The 20,399-nt window shown below is 42.5% G+C and overlaps 1 protein-coding gene across 1 annotated transcript in view; it reads right to left on the bottom strand.

Annotated features, from left to right (window-relative positions):
* Positions 1 to 560: 560 nt before the first annotated feature.
* STAG3 (stromal antigen 3) overlaps positions 561 to 20,399 on the bottom strand; it is a 31,298-nt gene continuing 11,459 nt past the window's right edge. The window contains exons 6-34 of the mRNA XM_037135001.2: positions 20,125 to 20,201; positions 19,635 to 19,839; positions 19,010 to 19,161; positions 17,342 to 17,415; positions 16,424 to 16,547; positions 15,803 to 15,901; positions 15,513 to 15,592; positions 15,092 to 15,199; positions 14,722 to 14,836; positions 14,460 to 14,565; positions 14,153 to 14,256; positions 13,821 to 13,913; positions 13,609 to 13,698; positions 13,157 to 13,357; positions 12,984 to 13,054; positions 12,787 to 12,874; positions 11,316 to 11,396; positions 11,142 to 11,234; positions 10,832 to 11,000; positions 10,573 to 10,709; positions 9,895 to 9,996; positions 9,209 to 9,357; positions 8,865 to 8,993; positions 8,609 to 8,766; positions 3,381 to 3,555; positions 3,010 to 3,111; positions 2,634 to 2,712; positions 1,233 to 1,292; positions 561 to 959 (exon numbers count right to left, since the gene is read on the bottom strand). Coding sequence (XP_036990896.2) covers positions 951 to 959; positions 1,233 to 1,292; positions 2,634 to 2,712; positions 3,010 to 3,111; positions 3,381 to 3,555; positions 8,609 to 8,766; positions 8,865 to 8,993; positions 9,209 to 9,357; positions 9,895 to 9,996; positions 10,573 to 10,709; positions 10,832 to 11,000; positions 11,142 to 11,234; positions 11,316 to 11,396; positions 12,787 to 12,874; positions 12,984 to 13,054; positions 13,157 to 13,357; positions 13,609 to 13,698; positions 13,821 to 13,913; positions 14,153 to 14,256; positions 14,460 to 14,565; positions 14,722 to 14,836; positions 15,092 to 15,199; positions 15,513 to 15,592; positions 15,803 to 15,901; positions 16,424 to 16,547; positions 17,342 to 17,415; positions 19,010 to 19,161; positions 19,635 to 19,839; positions 20,125 to 20,201 — 3,230 coding nt within the window. The 3' untranslated portion in view covers positions 561 to 950. The remainder of the gene's footprint in view (positions 960 to 1,232; positions 1,293 to 2,633; positions 2,713 to 3,009; positions 3,112 to 3,380; positions 3,556 to 8,608; positions 8,767 to 8,864; positions 8,994 to 9,208; positions 9,358 to 9,894; positions 9,997 to 10,572; positions 10,710 to 10,831; positions 11,001 to 11,141; positions 11,235 to 11,315; positions 11,397 to 12,786; positions 12,875 to 12,983; positions 13,055 to 13,156; positions 13,358 to 13,608; positions 13,699 to 13,820; positions 13,914 to 14,152; positions 14,257 to 14,459; positions 14,566 to 14,721; positions 14,837 to 15,091; positions 15,200 to 15,512; positions 15,593 to 15,802; positions 15,902 to 16,423; positions 16,548 to 17,341; positions 17,416 to 19,009; positions 19,162 to 19,634; positions 19,840 to 20,124; positions 20,202 to 20,399) is intronic.

Raw genomic sequence — 20,399 nt, forward strand, 5'->3', positions numbered from 1 at the left:
TGAGAACTAGCTCGGGAAGGCAAGAATGAAGGAAAGGGTGATGTCCAAAAGACTTGCATTTTAGGGTTGGACACTTAGAATAACTTCTAAGTTACCTCCTAATTCTCAGATACTGAGATTCTATAAAATTTCAAATTATTAAAGGTGTTTGGGGGATGCGGGCTTACAATCACCCCTGCAAAGAACCCCTAGGTGAAGGCTGCCAAGGTGTATGGACTGGCCTGGTCTCACTGTAGGTGGGACTGGCAGGTCCACCCTCCAGCAGATCAGTATACTACCCTTCCTCTTCAGCCTAAACTGTTCTCAACCGATAAACTACTCAAAGGCAGCCAGTCTCCCCCTAACTTCTCTGCCTCGCCCAGTCTCTCCATCACTGAGCAACAGATCCTTGAGAACCAGTATAATATAAGCACCTGAGGTGTGTGCAGGGCCGCCCCTGCACACCACACTATGGAGCTGGGCAGGGCCATTTAATACCAGCAAAGACCTGATCCCCATCAGTTTAACAATCTCAAGCCACATCTGGGACCCAGCTGATTCAAACATGTTTATTGAGCTAATCATTAGGGTACAGGAGAAGCTAGGAAACATGTTCCAAAAATAAAGGAAAACTGTTATGCTCTTTCAATTCAACACAGGAAGGTAGTGCCCCTCTCAAATACTGAGGTGAAGTCCCCACCCCTCCAAACACAGCAGGAAATAGGCACTATGCTCAAACACAGGGGAACAGAGCCATGGTGCATTAGGAACGATGGGGCTTAAGGCTTCTCTATGCCAACATCATCAGAGAAACATTAAATTAGAAGGGCAAAGCCCACTTCTTGTTCCTCTCAGAGATCAGGGCTGGGGCTGCAAGTAATGGTTCCTTTTGCTTCTTTTCCTGTTTGCCTTTTCCAAGTGGTCATACTGTTGAGGTGGTGGGTGGAGATAGATAGGGGTGCAGAGTCATGTCAGAAGTCCTGTATTGAGAAAGTTGAAAGGCAAACACAGATATTAACAGACCACAGGGCAAAGAGATGACTACAAGGTCCTACAGAAGACAATTCTAATTCCCCTCCTGCCTTCCTCCCTGGGCTAATCCTAAAGCTCCGGACACAGCTGAGAGGGCAGGCCATGACCTGTGGCGTTTCTTTCCATCTATTTGGCAGGTACACAAGTGACATGCCAACACATCCTAAGAATACACAACTCCTCTTACCCTACCATCCACAGCCTGTTTTGGGGTCACTCACCTTAAAGTTCAGCTCTGTAGAATCTAAGAGGTCCAATCCAGGCTCACTGGAGAAAGAGTGCTAAAAGAAATGGGGTCAAAAGTCAGAAAGGGCCTGGCTGGTGTAGCTCAGTGGATTGAGCACGGGCCTGCGAACCACACGATCGCGGTTCGATTCCCAGTCAGGGCACATGCTTGGGTTGCAGGCTGGTTCCCTGCAGGCCAGTTCCCAGCAGGGGATGCACGAAAGGCAACCATACATTGATGTTTCTCTCCCTCTCTCCTCCCCTTCCCCTCTAAAGATAAATAAATAAAATCTTAAAAAAAAAAAGAGTCAGGAAACTGTTTAGAAAAAAAAAAAGTCAGAAAGGTCCTTGCCTAGTTTCATCACACTGCAAACAATCACCAAGTTCCTTTTCCAGTAACAAGCGTAAGGGCTGCACTAGGTCCCTAAAGCAGTCAGGGAGAGATTAACAAAGGCGGGGGGGGGGGGGGGTTCAGGCCTAGGCTTCCCAAAGTCATCAGAGAAGTGCCTCCTCTTCTGATGTGCCAAGTCCCTTAAATTTGTTCCATTTTGGAACCTGAGAATGGGATTTTTTTAGGGGTCTTTAGGAAAGACTACAGAATTTTAATCACAGCTTTGCTCGCTAGTCTCTGGTTTAAAGATGTCATTGTCTGGTTTTTTCCTTCTGAGCATAAAATCTCGTATTCTCCTGCTTTATTCCATCCTTTCTCCTTCCCCTCAAAGAGAAGGGAGCAGAAGGATAACAGCAGCAGACACACAATCTTTTTCAGTTTATAATCATTTTTGTTCTTTTTCATTTTGTATTTTGTGTAAAAGCTTCATTTTAAAGATGAGGAACCTAAGAAGGGTTAAAGAGCTAGCTTTATGAAGTGGTAGAATTGAGGACTCTCAGGTCACCTCAAATTCCATGCTTTTCCTACTCAACTGGCAGCATTTCCTGGGGAAGTAGTCAGGCTGGGGTAGAAAAGGAAGTGAATGGAGGAACAGGGACTGGCACAGCTCTTTAAAGAGACAGGAGGGAAGGCAGGGTGTCCATGTGCCCATGTACATGCGTACATTATGAAGAGACTTAATGAATGGGCTGCAAGACTAGGCTAAGTGACTTTCCATCTCTAGCTCTAGGACTCCTTTCAATTTAGATTCAGATGGAAAATACTTATTTGGAGTTCTGTTTTAGTCCTTTCTGGTACGTTGTGCATTTCTTTAGTAAAAGTAAAATCCCAGCAAATACAAAGCAACTTCAAACCTCTTTCCATTAATCTGTGATGCTTTCAAAAAGTCCTAAGTATCTTTCAGGGACAAAGACATCATCAGGACTGATAGAGCAGAATCACTCTAGTTTCTCTTTCTCATATGTGCATCTCATATGAGGGAGAAGGGAATGTTGGGTCCACTCACTTTGTCTGGATCTTGCCATTCTTCACCTGACTTGTTCTGAATTTCTAACTCTTCTTCATCCTCTTCCATAAGGCTGAGTCTGATGGCAGTAGCAAAGAGTAGAGGTTTCCAAACTGCTTTTCAAAGACTCCTGAGAATTTCTCAGAGGCACCCCAGGGAGCAATAAGTAAAACAGGTTCCCACTCCTGTTTTAACCAGCAACTCTATGCTTACCACAGTTTTACATACTAGAGTTCCACACTATATTAGAAAGAAGTGTTCTGTTGTTAAAACAATTCCACAAAGCATCAGCACAGAAGCTTTGGATAAGGGGAGAACCCTTTCACCATGGGTAACAGATCTGAAGTGAAGACAGTAGATAATGAGAAAAGCTCACCGGGTCAGCCGGTGGCCCAGACCAGGACCTGAAGGGTTGAAGGAAGTCTGGAAACGCTGTGGACTCAAGAACCTTGACCTCTGGGTGCCTCTAAGGAGTTGGCTGTTGGGAAGGGTGTAGGATCAGTGACAGTTATATAAAAATAAAGGGTAAAAAGAAGAGATAAGGTGGCCAGCATAAAGGGGGAGAACAGCTCAGAGTATAGGGAAAAAGAGAAAGTGTAGAGCTGAAAAAATTGAAAAGGATTGGAGGAGGATCCAAGAATGAGGGAGTGCTACAGGGGAGAACAACAGAACAAAAACAGCAAGATGGAGATGGCAAAACACCAAACTAAAAAATCAGACACCCAGATTCTCCCTCTCAACCCTCACCCTCGAGTAAACTCTGATTCTGAGCCACCTTCTTCTTCTATTTCTTCCAGCCCCCCTAGGGGCTGCCTATTCTTCACCGCCGTGGAGGTAAGGGTGGGTGTAGGTGGGATGCTGTTCAGCTGCAGGCTTTCCTCCTGGGATGAAGAGATGTCCTCTCTGTGCTGCCTGGAGGAGCCTGCAAAGAAGCAGATGCACATATAAACTGTAGACCAGGTACTGCCATGGACAGTTTTATTTTTTTTCAAGACCTGCATTTTGGTTAGAAAAAGTTAAGAAGGAAATGGAAAACCTAAATGGCCTCATTATGTTACGACTAAAAAAATGAGTGTAGCCTTACATACTAAAAGAATAATGACTATAGAAGTGTATCTAGCACTTTCCAACTCCAGCCGACACAGTAAAAGAAGCTGCCACCACGTCTGCCTACCTGCAATGGATGGTCCTACAGAACTGCTCCAGCTTTCTGATAAACAGGAATAAGCAGACATACAGCATGGACCCCAATGATCTGAAGGCATGCAACTCCTTCTGCTACAATGGGCTGATTCACCACAAGATGGCGGGTGTGAAGCCAGTGGCTGATGGCAAAGGTGTGGTGGTCATCATGAAGCAGAGATGGGGACAACGAAAGCTGGCCACCTCCTATGTGCAAACACCATCAACAGAATGCCTAGGCCACCCTGAGCAGCATCCAGCACAAGATCCGCAAGAACAAGTTCTACTTGGATCTGCACGGTTACCATATGCAGGGCCAGCACTACCCTGGGCAGCCAGAAGCCCATGATGGTAAAGAGGAATCAGGTCCACCTCACCAAGAGCTTCTGAACATCACAAAGTAATAAAGATATCAGCGACTTTTCTTTAAAAAAAAAAAAAATGTCCTGGCTGGTATAGCTCAGTAGATTGAGAACAGTCTGTGAACTAAAGAGCCGCTGGTTTGATTCCCAGTCAGGGCACATGCCTGGGTTGCTGGCCAGGTCCCCATTGGGGGCCACATGAGAGGCAACCACAGATTGATGTTTCTCTCCCTCTCTTTCCCCCTCCCTTCCCCAATCTCTAAAAATAAATAAATAAAAATTTAAAAAATAAAATATTTTTTAAAAGACATGGAGGGAACTTAAATGCATATTACTAAGTGAAAGAAGCCAATCTGAACTAAATAAATAAATAAATAAATAAACAAACAAACAAACCTAGGACCTAGCTAAGAAAAACTTTACTACCAGCTCAGAAAATAAGATGGAAAAAGATATAAATATATTTCTCACATATGAACAGTAACATCTGAACACGAATGTGAGAGGGCTGGACTCCCCTAAGACTGAGAGGTCTCAGTTAATAAATGAAGATATTTAAGGTCCTGGTTATTCAAGATTTCTGTGGTGAGAAAAAGCTTAAAATGGCAATAGAGTTTGGGACCTGAAGGGGCAGGGAAGGAAGAAAATGGAATACTGGATTTTCAAAAAGCCAGAAAAAAATGAGATGATTGCAAAGTTGGTGTAGTGCTGATATGAAGGGTAAGTAAAGAACCTAGTTAAGAATCTCTCTCCTGCAGAGATCTGAGAAGGTAGAGGAGAAAAAAAGAATCCAAAATGTCTCAAAAAAACTCAGGTTATACTATTTGAAAACATGAGTTAAACTGACACTAATATTTGTCATCTGTAAATATTCACATCCCCATTATCCCCCCCACCCCTTATGGCCATGCTTATACACTGAAACCAAAAACCTGGAAAAGTGAGGAAGGGGAGGACTACAGATAACAGGAGGAAGCCACAAGCATGAGGCTGTAAACCCACAGAGGAAACCTTGGGCCCCCAGGTGGAGCCTCCTAATCTCCCCAGCCTGTTAATGGGCATAATTCCCAAGCACTCAGCCTTTGGGCCCCTCCTCTGTCCCACCTTCACTGGCTTCCTTAGCCATTTAGCCTTCACACCCTTAAATACCAACTCCCAAACTTATCTCAGCTTTTGCCTCTCCCCTGAACTCTAGATTCCTATTCCCAGCTGTCTGTCCAACATCTCCACCTATAAAAACATGGCTAATATGAAAGTCCTGATCTCACTCACAGCCTTGCCCATTTCCTATCGATGACATCCTTTCAACTGTTAGGCCAAAATTCTTGGAGGTACCCTCACTCCTCTGTCTTACATCACACATCTGGTTTGTCAGGAAGTGCTATTAGTGATATCTTGGAAATATGTCCAGAATCTGGCCACTTCTCACCACCTCTGCCACTCCCCCCTTTGTGTCCTGTCTCATCTGTACTCCTACAACAGCCTCCTCAGTGGCTCCTTTGCTTCTACCCTTGGCCCCTCTTGTCAATTCTCAACACAGCAGCCAGTGGAATGCTTTTAAAACATAAGGCAGGTTCTGTCACTCCTCTGTTCAACTCCTACAGTATTTTCTCATTTCATTCCATATAAAGTCCAGTCTTTACTCTGTGCCATACATTCTAGGCTCCTATGACATCTTTGTTCTCATATCCTACACAATCTCCATTCGGCAATTATGTACAGCCAAGGAACAACAGAGAAGCCAATCTCTATTCGGCTACACTGGTCTTCTCTGTTGTTCCCTGAACGTGCCAGACAAATCCCCTATCATGGCCTCTGGATGGGCTGCCCCTCTGATAAACTATTCTGATATACACCTAGCACCCTTCCTCACTTGCTTTAGGTTTTTGCTCAACCTTCGCTCTCTATGAAGCTTCCTTCTGATCACTCTCTACACGCCACAATCCCCACCACATCAGTGTTTCCTTATCCTCTTCCATTTTTTCCATATTATCACTACCTGACACTCTAAAGAAAGGGATAGCTGTCTTTTTTGTTTGTTGTTCACATCTCCGGCACATGGTGCTCAATATGCATCTGCTGAATGGACAATGGAACCAAACTTTTTAGTGTCATCCTACCTTTCCAAACCCTGTTTTAGGCAAACCAATCAGTACATCCATGTGTTTTACCTAAAGCATAGCTTCCTGTGTTTGCTTATGCTATGCTGCTAGTCCATGGTACTCATTCTTCCTTGGTTCAGTGTATGTAAATCTTACCCATTTTTCAAGTTCCAGCTTAAATTCCATATTCTTGGCAAAACCTTCAAAGATCAACTAAACTTAAAGTGGTAACTTCCTTCCCTGAATTCTTTAGCATTTATCTTTAAATTCTCAAATGCTCAGGAAGTTATCATTTACTGGTGACTATTCATAATTCATATTTTCTATAAATGTATTTCCTCTTTCCTATTAGATGATAAGCTGCTTAAGGATCTTTCATGGTCTCTGAAACACCTAACACAGTATGTTGCATATAGTAGGTTCTTAACAAATAATTTATTAGCTAAATGATTAAAATCAAGTTTCCTGGTAGTACAGGATAATTTTAGGTGGTATACTGAAGACATTAAAAAGAATTCATACCCTCCCTCAAAACATATATAAAAATTAACTCAAAATGAATCACAGACCTAAATGTAAGAGCAAAACTAGAAAAGTCTTAGAAGAAAGTATAAGTGTAAATCTTCATGACCTTGAATTAAGCAATGATTTCTTAAAATGACACCAAAAACATAAACAATGAAAGAAAAATCAAATAAGTTGGATTTCATCAAAATTAAGAACTTTTGCGTTTCAAAGGACACCATAAAGAAAATGACAAGAAAACCCACAGAATGGTAAAAAACTTTTTGATATCCTATCAGATAACATATCTAAAATATATAAAGATCTCTTACAACTCAACAATAAAAAGACAAACCAATTTTAAAAGGAGCGAGGGATTTGAATAAATATTCCTCTAATGAAGACAAATGGTCAATAAACGCATGAAAGATACTCAGCATCATTAGTTATCAAGGAAATAAAAATTTAAACAACAATGAGATACCAATTCATAGGCACTGAGGTGAATAAAATAAAAAACACAGACAATGACAAATACTGGCAAGAACATGGAGAAACTGAGGTCCTCATATATTGGTACTGGGATTGTAAAATGATGTAGGCACTTTAGAAAACAGTTTGGTAGTTCCTCAAAGACTTAAACATGGAGTAATCATATGACTGACCAATTTCACTCCTAGGTATAACCCAAGAGAACTGAAAACATATGTCCCTGAAAAAACTTGTACATGAATGTCCATAGCAACATATGCATAATAGCAAGAAAGCAGAAACAAACTAAATGTTAATCAACTGATGAATGGATAAATAAAATGTAGCCTATCCATACAATGGAACGTTATTATTTAGCCCTAAAAAGGTATGAGGTACTGACATATGCTAAAACATGTATAAAACTTGAAAACATTATGCTAAGTGAAAGAAGTCAAACACAGAAGGCCACATATTATATGATTCCATTTTATAAAATGTAAAAAAACAGGCAAATCCAGAGTTACAAAGTACATTAGTGGTCTTGCCCAGGGTTGGGAGGGTGGGGAGAATGAGGAATGACTACTACTACTATTTTAATCACATCAAACTTGTGATTTCTAGGATGTCACTTAAGATGACACTATATAAGAAATTTAGTTTAAAAAAAACCCCTTAGGTGAATTATAAAATAGGTGGTGATCTGAAGGTAAAAAATCATGAAGGTGCGTAAGAATATTTACAATTTGTAAAATCACAGAATACAAGGGGCAACCCCAAACATATAGATCTTACCGCAATCTTTGGCTTTATCATTAGTTTCCAATTGATTTTTCATGGAGGTTTGCTTTTTTTAAGTTGGCTAAATAGACCTTAATAAAAATGAGTACCCTTAGTCCTGGCTGGTGTAGCTCAGTGGATTGAGCACAGGCCTGAGAACCAAAAGATCGTGGTTTGATTTCCCCGTCAGGGCACATGCCTGGGTTGCAGGCCAGTTCCCAGCAGGGGCCAGTTCCCAGCAGGGGGTGCACAAGAAGCAACCATACATTGATATTTCTCTCCTTCTCTCCTTCCCTTCCCTTCTAAAGATAAATAGATAAAAATTTAAATTAAAAAAAAAAGCTGGAAAAACTTAAGAAAAAAGACAAAGAATGCTATTTTAAAAAAATGAGTACCCTTAATGGTAGTAGATGCTTCAATAAAATATTTTTTATTTAACCAAAGGCAAAAGTTTGAAGTAGGCAAAAGACCATATGCTGCTTATCCACATAGTGGCACTAAAGGAAGTAGTGCTGGGGACCCTGAAACCTGTACACACAATATATATACACAGCACACATACATGGCACTTTACCTTCAATGCGCCTCTTCTTGGAGTGGGGGTAGCCCTGAGGGTTGGTCTCTGCTGTGTTCTCCATAGGGCTGAGGGAGTGGCAGTAAATGGTGACTGAACCCCAGGGATGGCCAGGGGTCTGGGAGACATGCTGCAGACACTTTTCCAGGTAAGACAGTCTAAGCAAAGGGTGGAATGAAGAGGCTGAAATGATCCCTGGACCCTCACCTTCCCCTTCTTCCCTAATCCACATCTTTATCCATCCACCACAACTTACAGTAGCTGCTTGTCCTGATGGAAAAGTCGGGGGGAAAACTCTGAAAGGAGCTCCAGGAATGCAAGATTTGGAGGCTGACTGGAGGATCCAGCTGGAGGAAGCTCAGACAAGGAGAACTTGATACCCTCCCTTGGTTGGACAGATTTATTTTAGGAAAAGAGTCCCTTTTCCACTTCTGTCCCAGGGCTGTCCAAGTCCCCCAGCTTGTCTCCCATAGGTGCCCACCTGCCAACCTGACTGCTTATCCTCCCTCTAAGACCTTATTCCCAGCTCTCCCTACACAGTGTTTGGCTTAAACTTCTCAGGAAAATTCAAAACACTGACTTCCACCAATATAGCCTTACTTGTGCAGCATGACCACAAGGTCACGGTTCTGTAGCTGCTGGGGTCCAAAGCTCAAGGCAAACCTCCGGGCTAGGTCCCTCATCTCCATGAAGGCTGGAAGCTCATTAAGGCCCTGGGGCCCCTGTTCCTGCAGCAGTTCTGTGTACAGCTGTGTCAAAGCCACATGATACATTTGAGAGAGGGAGGAACAAGGTGGACATAGAGAAGCAGAGCATTCCCTTCTCTGCCTAGAAATTCTGAAGGGCTTGGTATGCTGTCTGCTACTTTTACTCTTTCTTTCCTCCTAGGACACTATCCCTACCTCTGGCCCCTGCATCAGAGAGAGCTTTCACCCCTCCTCTACAGCAATAAAAAACAATGTCTGTAGTAACCAAAGGAGGCTGAGAGATAACAGCTTTTTAAAAATTAGAAATTCCCTATCACTTTATTGTTGGTGTTCCTAAGTCCCATCTAATAGTTGAACTGCTATAGAGTTGGGGTAGAAACTGTCCTTCAGTTAAATATTTCATATGGGTCTAGTAGTTATGAAGGAGATGTCATGTAAAGTAACAGCAAAAAAAAAAAAATCAGAAAGTTCCTGCTCTTAAGGATCTCACATTCTAAGTAGCTTCAGGTGAACAGAAAGTCTGTGAACTATACACAGGGCATGCCACAGTTCTGAGGCACTCCAGGCAGAAGAGTATACCTGCTTGAGGCTCAGCAGCAGGATTCGGGAACAATGACTTCGGTCAATCTGTCTTGTTCTAGTTAATGTTTCCTTGATGATGTCACCATAATCATTGTAAAACTGAGGGAGAAGAAATGGAGAAGACAGTGTTTGACTATAGGAAAAGACTGTTTCTGTTTGGTTTCTTCCTTCACATTCCTAATTAAGTCTCCTTCCAAAAGTGACTTAGTGACACCTTCACTATTTGACCCAACTAGAGAAAAGTTCTATGAAGCAGGAATTTTTTTCTATTTTGTTCAAGGCTTTGCCTTTAGTGTTTGGAATGATGCTTGGCACATAGTAGATGCTCACTAAACAGAAATCAATACAATGGTGGGTTGAAAAAACCAAGATATACATCTAGGCATCTTATAAAAGCTGATCCCTCTTTTTTTTCCTTCTTATATTACCCCATTCCAGAGACTGGGTTCACACAAAAAGATATTTCCTCTCCAATGAACTTCATCCTCCTAAAAACTTTTTCTCCATAACTGTTTACTACTAAGTTTCTTTTCTTTGTTCCTTTATTCTAAACTCCTATTGCTTTTTTCTCCTACTTTTCCTTTAAGCCTCCATACCATAATCTCCCCTACCCTCCTTTCTATAGTGCTACAGACTCTGCAGTCATGCCTATAGTCAGCTTGGTGCCCACTGTACCTTGTTATAGTGTTTGAAAACATCTGAAGCTGCATCCATCTCCAGCACCCCATAAATCAACAGCTTGCAGAATCCTGCCAGAAGGCGGCGCCGCTTGTGCAGCTGCTCTATCTGTAAATGATCCTCCTGGGAATGACCTGGCTCATATTAAATGCAGAGTGGAAATATAAGAACCAAAGGTTTAAGCCTCTTGTCCTCTTTGCCTGAGGTAGGCCCAAGCCCCAGACCTTCCTTAACCCCAGGTATACAACTCCTGTACCCTTGCCCAGTTCTCCGGGCTGGATGAAGATGTGGTCCATGAGGAAGCTGGCTAGCTCAGACTGCAGAGTAGCTTCAGGAACAAAGACAAGGGGCCTAAGAAAATCACGTCCCCCTACAATCATCTGAGGGCTGAAGATGAGAAGTAGATCACTTAACAAGACAAAAGCCTGTTAGGGAACAAAAAGAATGCTTAAAAATGTCAGAACATAGACCAAGAGCAATATTACACAACTAATTTCTCCTTAGAAAGGGATTGCTCAAACCATGGGAAGTCTTGCCTCCTTTGTCCCTCTTGAATAAATGCTCACCTGTTCCTGGATCTCAGGATCCACATCTGAGAGGCAGCTTTGGCAGAGTTCGCAGAAGGCCACCATTCTGCCCTTCAAACTCAAAAGCTGTTTCTGTGGAGACAGTGCCTTCAGGGGAAGGAATGAAGACACAGCGCCTTCATTCCCATTCCCCCTACTCAGGCCCATATTCACCTGGGAGGCACCTGCTCCAGAAAGGTGGGTTAGTGTCCAGAGAATGGAAAAATAGACAACAGTCAAGGCTGGCAGGATCACCTGTAACCACCAAATGTTACAAAAATGAGAGATAGGTCAGGAGAGTAATAAAAAGATAGGGAGGGAAAAAGAGAAAAGAGAAGGAGAGACAAATAGGTAGATGTATATGAGGTCTGTCTGGAAAAAAATCCAGCCAAGAACAGTTTGCACAACATCAATGTAACCTGGCAGCCAAGGAGAGTGGACTGGAATGCGCATGCATGAACAATGATGCCTTCACTGTACTAATCAGTGGGGGTGGATATGCTGTTGAGTGAGCATGTGTAGGTACTGCATGGCCATTCTATTCAAAATGACTGAGTAGAACAATGAATTTGCATCAGATTTTTCATTAAGCTTGAACACTTCTCCTTGGAAGCTATTTAGATGATGCAGAAGGCTGCAGCTATAGGCAACCAGTGACTGGCAGTTTTATCACAACATTATGCCCACTCATGCATCATGTCTCATGCAGTTTTTTTGGCAAAACATCAAATCACCCAGGTGACTCAGCCCCCCTACAACTCAGATTCAGTGCCCTGCAACTTGTGGTTCTTCCCAAAACTAAAATCACCTTTGAAAGGGAAGAGATCTCAGACCATGGATGAGATTCAGGAAAATATGACGGGGCAGCTGATGGTGACTGGGAGAACTGTGTGAGGTCCCAAGGTGCCTAATTTGAAGGCAACTGAAGCATCATTGTCCTATGTACAATATTTCTTGTATCTTCTTCAATAAATGTCTCTATTTTTCATATTACATGGCTGGCTACTTTCTGGACAGACCTCATACAAGGCAATAAAAAGAGACAAAAGCTGTGAAGAAGAGAGATGAGATTAAGGGGTGCCCCAATTCCTTTTCTGCTATAAAAGAAGTGATTCCAGACAATCTTCAGAGGATTTTATCCTGGATAAAAATGTCACCTCTGCTTAATTTATTTGAAGTCTAGAATCTGTCAATATTATCCTTGACTCCCAGAAACCAGAGATGATAGCTGTTTTCAGGCATTGAACAATACAGTTCAGCCCTGACGGATGTGGCTCAGAGGGTTGAGCACTGTCCTGGCAAAGCAAAAGGTCACTGTTCAATTCCCAGTCATGACACATGCCTGGGTTATGGGCCAGGTCCCTGGCTGAGGGCATAAGAGAGGCAACTGATTGATGTTTCTCACACATCAGTGTTTCTTTCCTTCTTTCTCCCTCCCTTCCCCTCGCTATAAAAAGTAAAATTAAAAAAAAAAAAAGTACAGTTCACTTTCCAAGAGTGAAATGGAAGGAGAGCATAAACATGATCTTCTTTTGTGTCTGCTTCACATCCCTAGGACTGGAATTGCCTGGGAGAATTTGCTATCTAGGACACAGGGCCCTTAAAAACTCCTCTCTGCCTCCACATCTCCAACTTGTCTACTTGCCTGGTGAGGAACCTGTCCTGTGTCCACAGCCTTCCGGATGAGTCGGTAGCATGGCTCATAGAGCTCCCATCGAGTTAGGTCATGAGCACTTGAGTGGGGAGGGAAGAAGGGAAATGTTACACCAGAACAGAAGGTGAAGAATCAACTCCATAGACACCAGTAGAAATCAAAGAGAAGGGAGGTGGTGAGCTGCTCACTTGTAGAAGGCAGAGAGGCGCTTCAGAGTAGCTGCCAGGCTATACACCTCATCCTCATCTAGGAAGGATGACTGAGGAAGAAAGAAGGTCCACAATGAAATTTTCCCAAGAACTCACAGATCCATGTTCCCTGTACTGTGGCCCTCTCCCTGTCACTCAGCCCCAGTTCCTACCTGCAGCAGCTCTTCAAGTTCCTGCTGGACGTGGTCAGTCAGCAGATCGACTAGTTGGCTGCGGGTAAAGTCCACTCGGCTGAAGAATGTGAACTCAGGATTACAGAGCAGATAAAGGGCGTGAGCTCCAGCCTCAAGCACTGCTGGGTCTGCATGCTTCATCACCACCTCCTGAAGTTGCTGTAAAAACAGCTCCAGGTGCTAAGGAAAAAATGTGGGAGAAACTAATGCTGTTAGGGAGGTGGAGAGGACAACTCTTCTGGAGGGGAGTATAGCTAAGGGAGACAAGAAACAGTGTTAAAAGCATTAAACTTTAAAAATAAGATACCTAAGAAAGGGAAAACTGATTTTTCAGAAACCCAGGTTCTTGAGAAGAGCCAGATACTAGCCAGTAGAACCTTTGGCCCTAGCAGGGAAGTAGCAAGGCAGAGGAAATACATCTTCCTTCTCACCTTCTCTAAACGCCTGGTGCAATAGATGTTGAGGTCAAAGTAGTTAAGAAGCTGCAACAGGGGAGCAACCTTCTCTGCATCAGCTGAGAACTGTGATTGAAAGGGAGACCAACTTGTTACCTAATATACTGCTAATTCTTACTCCTATTTCCCATCAGATACACATTTTTCACCCCTTCATTCCCAGATGCTGAACAGTGAGGCATCTCTACCTTGGCCAGGAGCTGAGGTAGCAGGGGAATGAGATGCTCAGTCAGCTTCACCTTGTCATCCGCTTGGATCTTACGTTCTTTAGGGGTTAAGCCCTGGAATTAGAGTCATTTGGAGGTGTGGAAAAGGTGTAGAGAAACACTGGTATGTGGGTCTCTCCTCCCCAGGAAGGAAAAGAATATTCAGCAGTTCCCTTCAGATTTTTTTTTCTGGAAATGGAATTCTTTGAGAGACAGAGTAAGGGGCACCCTAAGCTAAGACTTGAAGATAAAGATTGATAATACCTGTCTGGATTTAATATTGCCAATCAACCCAAGCCATCCCCATGCCATACCTTCCTCCCAGTGACCCGTCCCACAGGTGGGTGACCCTCTGAAGCTTGCCGAACACTGGACACAAGGATTTCTATCAGTGTGTTCTCTTGCACATCACCCAGGTCTGGATTGGCAAGAGAATGAAAACACAGAATCATAGATTGGCCACCTTCCATATCCAAGTCTTCCCCCACCCTGTGTCCCCACTGCCCATTTAAAATATGGGAAAAATACTTCTGCCTTTTAAAATATAGGACAGAAATCTTTCCTGGTTTCCTACTAGGTAAAAGACCCCCACCCTGCCCCCAGTTACCATATGACACGCACTCTGGTCCTTCTCCAGAAGCAAGCTTGTCAGACTCTCCCAGTCCTTCAGCTGAGACCCTGCACAGTCCCACAAGCTGTCTACTAAGTAAGCAGCATGGTCATGGAGCTGTGGAAGAAGGTACCCATTAAGTTACTGAAGCCACATTAAAAAACCCTAGGAAGTGACTACTGATAAACCATGTTTCTTCTTCCTGTAGCTCCCATCCTTCTCTACCTGCAGGAGTCATGCACAACAACCAAACAGCTCCTTCCTATACGTCACCTCACTCTCCAGAAAGAAGGACAGCAGAAGGTGGAAGAAAGTCCTCTGAGCTAGTGGACTTCGGCGTCGCTCTCTCCCACTCACCATTCTTGTCTCATATTCAGGGTAGAAGAGCCTGGTAAAACAGACACAAAGAAAAGGCACAGCACGGGAAGAAATAACCACCATGGAGGAAAGAAAAAAATCCAAGAAGTGGTATAAAGAGGAAAGAGGTTCAGAGCTAAGGGAAGCCCCAAGGAATTGAGAGAGAAAAGGAGACCCTGAGAGACTTTAATAGGTATGGGGAGTTCTTAGCAAGATTAGCAGCAGGTGAGAGAGAGAGAAAACAGAGGATGGTGTTAAAGGAACAAATGAAAGGAGCCCCACTCACTTCCAGTACAGAAACTCCCCTGCAGCAGAGGCCAGGGCTCGGTGAGAGGCATACACAACAGGGTAGATGCTCTCACAGTCTGCATCCGTCAGCACCCCTTCCATGTTCCTGTCAAGGGAAAAGCAGAAAAAGGAGGTGGGTATGGATATAGTCTTCTGGCACAACTGAGGCTAGAAATGGAAACAAGCAAAAACAATAAGGATTAACTCACGAAGAACTTTTAAATGAAGAGTGGAAGACAGAGGAGTATGGAGAGTTAAAGAAGATAGGAGATCTTGCAACTCAGGAATGACCTCTTTCAACCTGTACATAAGGGAGAGTCAACCTATGCTAGGTGGAGGGATAGAACTCTGGAAGGGCCTGTCTGATGCTGCAAAGGTGCAAGTTCGAGAAGCTTGCTTCTCTACTTCCCATGACTCACTTAAGGATAAGTATAAGCAACCTGACGGCCTCCACTGCCACATCGTACTCTCGGTCCATGACCATGGATACCATCCGATCCTGCAAGAAGGAGAACATTGTTCAAAACTTCACTATACCCATCCCCAAAATCGTGTTCTCTTAGAATTTGAGAGATTCCTAAAGAGAGGGTATAGAAGCAGATGCTGTGATAGCTATAGCTTTATCAGAGCAATAGAAATGGAAAGATGAGGCAGGGCAATGGGAACCACAGGACAGAGCCAAGCACAGGAGGTACTGCCCCAATTTTACCTTGAAGCGGCTAGTAAAGAGCTCTAGGCGTGCAATCAAGTCTCGGTTGCTGTACAACTCTTTGAGAGCCTTCAGGCACTTCAGACGGACCTCTCGATGCTACTGAGGAAAATGGAAGTATGACTGACTACTCCCTTCCTCACCCTCACTGGGCCTCCATACTATCTCCCCCTCCCCCAGATTACTCATTCTGGGCTTGGGTGTCCTCTACAATGAGGATTCTGAGATGCCCTAAAGACAATTTACAACTATCTTATTACTTAAAAAATAAAAAGATCACAGCGATATTTAGCAATCATAATGGAAAGGATCTCTGGTTATTACCCTAGTACCCTTGCTATACCAAGCCATCAATAATGTTCTTGCTTTTTTATAGAAAAAGTCTTTCTCCCCTCTACTCTGGTTTTGAGGTGTTATATTTCCTGGATAGGTCTTTCTCTTCTACCTTATCCTATCCTCTCCTCCCCAATATTGAAGAAGTTTCAAGGTTCAGTATCTCGACAGGTTGATCACTGATCACTAATGAAACACCGAAGTGGCAGGACCAGGAAAAGCTGAAGTGTCCTAGGGCAGGGGAAAGAATGAGGGCAGCAAGGAAAAGGAGATGGACTCTGCTCTCACCTTATCATGCAGGGTCCAGCCAATATATTTTAAATAGCTATCGGTGAGGAAAGAGGCACTGTAGCTTTGCATCCAAGACCCAATTTCCTCAATGCAGATAGCACGAATCTCAGGAAGAACATCTCTAGGCATAGAGAGATAAATTGACCCATATCATCTTCTCTCCAAATTCACTTTCCATGCTACCTGATGACCTCTCTGTCATGGAAGAATTTTTCTTGGCACCACCTACCATGCCTTTCACTACCTCTCCCCAATGTAAATATAATAGATAAAAAGTAAACCTCTTCTTTATATTACCAGCCCATAAAATAATTAAACTTATCTTTCTTGTCCCCTTTAAAAACTAATTTTGGAAGTTAATTTAACTGTTGGCCAAACAGTGTGTTTTAATTTCATTTCAGGAAAAAATTAAATCAGCTAAAGGGTTCTGAAAAGGCAGAGGCAAAAAAAATATAAAGAATGAGAAACAAATACAGATGCTCTTTTTTAACTAAGTCTACCCATTTAAACAGTATAAAACTCCCCCACTTTAGCATAGCAAAACAGTATGCTAGGCTTGGAAAAGGCTTGCCAAACTATACATCCTCAGAAAAGCCCTTTTTGCTTTCCATTCTTATCCTTTCAAGTATCTAGCCCCAAGAAAATGGGAGCGGGAAGGTACGAAATGATGCTAGAGTAGAATAATACTCAGCAATGCCCACCCTCTTATTTGATCTCCCAGAAGAGCTTACAAGATCCTTTGTAGGTGAGGATAAACTAAACTTTATTAATTTTAAACATCTGGTAGTTCGTGCTCTAGCTGCATATGTTCTAAGACTAACCAAATAACTCAGAGTTAAGGAGGGGGCCATGTTACTTCTATAAACTCTGTAACCAAGGACTAGTTCCTTCAATGAGAAAAGCCCATTAACTCACCTATACCGATGTACAAAGACACCCCTGAAAAGGGCATTCATCATCCCCTCAATCTCCTCTTGATGCTCTTGGAGCTGAAGGATAGGAAGGAACAGGTCGATGTTTCTTGTACTTGAACAATATAAGGCCATAGAAATATGAAAAAGTATGGCTTCTGCTTGCTTCCTATTTATTACAGGACACAGTCTGAACCCTTGGTATCCCAAGTTCCCTCTGAACCTTCTAATTCTGGAAGAACCTATATAGTCAACTAATATCTCAGGGGCCTCTCTGTATTTGGAAAAAATAATATTTCCTTTGTATCTGGTTATTTTTTTATTTTCCTAAATTTTTGAAAATTTCATATTTAAAAGAAGAAGGAGAGGGAGGACAGAAGGAAGAAAGGTAGATTATCAGTACCAAACTCTACAGAAGTTTGGAAGAGGGAATTTGAGAAAAGGCCATTGACTAAAGGGATTAGAAAGTTACTGGTTTGAGAATGATTTCAAAGAAAAATGAGGACAGAAGCTAGGCAGCAAAAAGGATTCAGCTGAATATTAAGAAAGTTAGGAAACACTTTCTCACAGAAGCAAAGAATAAGGGTACACTTCAAGAGCCTCCATATATTTATAAGTGGAGAGAAGAAAACAGCAGGGAAGGAGGGACTAAAGAAAAAAAGAGGAATGATAATTGATAAAGCAAGAGCATGGAGAAGTACAAACAAAAAGACACACTCTACTGTACATAAGATTTGAGACAGAACTAATAATACACGTAAGGTTTAAGAGCATACTGACAGTGAAAACTGAGAAAGAGAATGAAGTAGAAAGTTTCCTTCTCTAATGATTTAGCACAGAAGATATCTTTGGTAAGGGCTGGGAAAACAGTTAATTAGTATAGTTAGACATGGTGAGTCCCGCCATCTCAAGATGGGAAAGTCTCAGATATCGAGGGAGAATTGGGGGGAAAAATCAGTGTCTGTCTCATGACAGACACAGCTATTTGAAGTTTTAATCAGAGTAAAAGATTTTGTTAGGGCTTATGTCCTCCAGTGGTCTTTTTTAAGTTTCAAAGGAAATAAAGCAAGTATCTATTATGTGCCAGGCTAGGTAATTTACTCATCATACTCTCCATAAAAAGGTAGAATTATCCCCTTTCTAAAGAAAAGGAAACTGAAACTTAGAAGTGTTACATAAGGCCCTGGAGCTAGTAGCTAAATGGAACAGAATTTAAACTCAGGAGTGACTGAAGGGCCTGTGCCCTTTCCATTCCTTAAAAACTTGGCTTCCCCGATCAGTGGTAAGCCTTCGTGGTGACCTGCATACTGTATACTTGACAAGAAAGTCAAAACTTAACTTCTTACATGAGATGTAGGCACAACACTTAAATACTCCTAATAATGAATGTAGATAATGGAAACTGAACAAAAGTGGAATTATAGAGAACTCTAAAGTCTACAAATTATCAATGGCAATGATAATGATTGAGCCCACATCCCAGAAGCAAGATGAGCATGCAATGACCTCTGACAGGATGGGTCTATTAAACTACTGCTAGCCTCCATTATTCATGATGTAGAAGGATGCTTGGGGACCTGTGCCTTGCCAGAGAGAAGTGCTTGGGGACTGATACGATGGGCTGTGGCAGCAGCAAATGGAAACTGGGAGAGAGGCAGAGAACACTTCTCACCTCTTTCCGTTTCTCCAACAGACTCTCCAGCCTCTCAGGTGCTCTCTGTCCTGGCCCCTTGTTTCGTTCAGCCTCATACTGGCGCTGATTGTTGTCCTTGTGCAAACTCAGTTGGAGGGCTACTCTTACTAGAGAGGTCATTAGCTTCATGGCTTTGAGTCAGGAAAAACAAGATAAGGAAATCATCACTTAAGTCAGAGGAAAGAGGGTAGGTTCAAAGAAAGAGGAAATAGGAAGCAGTAAAAATAAAAAGCTAGAACAAGGTGACCCTCAAATTGCAAGATTCACTGTTCTGGAGTGGACTTTTTCCTCCCTAACCCCTTGAGGCTTCTTTTAATCCTCAGCATATTCCCAGCAGTGAGCTATAAGAAACATGGGAAAGCTGGAAACTGTCAATGTTTTGTTGAACACTGTCGAACACCTACCCTTTTTTTACAATTCCACTAGTGAGAAACTAAATTTGGTTTGTGATTTAAAAAACAAACAAACATACAAACAAAAAAAACCCACGGCCTTGAAATAAGGAGCTAAGATGCAGGAAGGAAAGAAGATCCAGGACTATAGAACAGAGGAAAGTCCTAACAATCCCCAGGAGAACATTTACAGAATAAAAATGAGTGCTCACCAGCCAGGGTGCTAGTGTGACGAAAGGCACGGACTTGGGAGTCTGACAGGCCAGTGAGCAGGGAGATGAGGTTGTCCATAGGAAAGCCATCATAAAGGAGACTGTACTGACACTGATAAACCAAAGTCCTCACAAATTCACAGAAACTTCCATGGAACTTCTTCCAGGAGGGACCTGGAGCTGTCAGGGGATAATCTCCTGAGTCCTACACAGGGTTTATGAAAAGATTGGGAAAGTTATTACCAGGTATACGAAGCCATGGGATGTCAAAACCCTATAGTATAGTATGTTATCTTTGCTTTACCTCATTTCCTACTATTTTCAACTCTAGAGATATATTCAAATAATATCTACGGGTCCCTTTTGCCCCCAAGAGATTGAGCTTCTCCTTCTAAAAACTATCCTATTTCCCAGAATCAGAAAGAAGGCGATAAGGAGTCTTGTGTTTTGAAACAAGAGTGGCATAATAATCTTGGTCTTCTCCTTCTACCTCATTAAACTGTTCTGTTAGGTGCTGGATGATCTCTGAGTTGGACATCTTCTTGAACATCTCAGGTGTCACAGTGCCTAAGGAATGGAGGAGATGAGATATTCACAAGGAAAATATCAAGGCATCATGACTCTTTACATATACATCTGAAGATGAGCTTGGGAATATATCAAAAAGAGCTTAGCTATCAAGAAGACCCAAATCATCTAACTGTATATCTAATATAAGGCAACCACTCCAGAAAACCCAAAGGAATCAATCAGTGGAAAAGTACA

This window comes from Artibeus jamaicensis, unplaced genomic scaffold, assembly GCF_021234435.1.
Source record: "Artibeus jamaicensis isolate MK-2021 breed Jamaican fruit bat unplaced genomic scaffold, CSHL_Jam_final contig_956, whole genome shotgun sequence".
Taxonomy (NCBI): domain Eukaryota; kingdom Metazoa; phylum Chordata; class Mammalia; order Chiroptera; family Phyllostomidae; genus Artibeus; species Artibeus jamaicensis.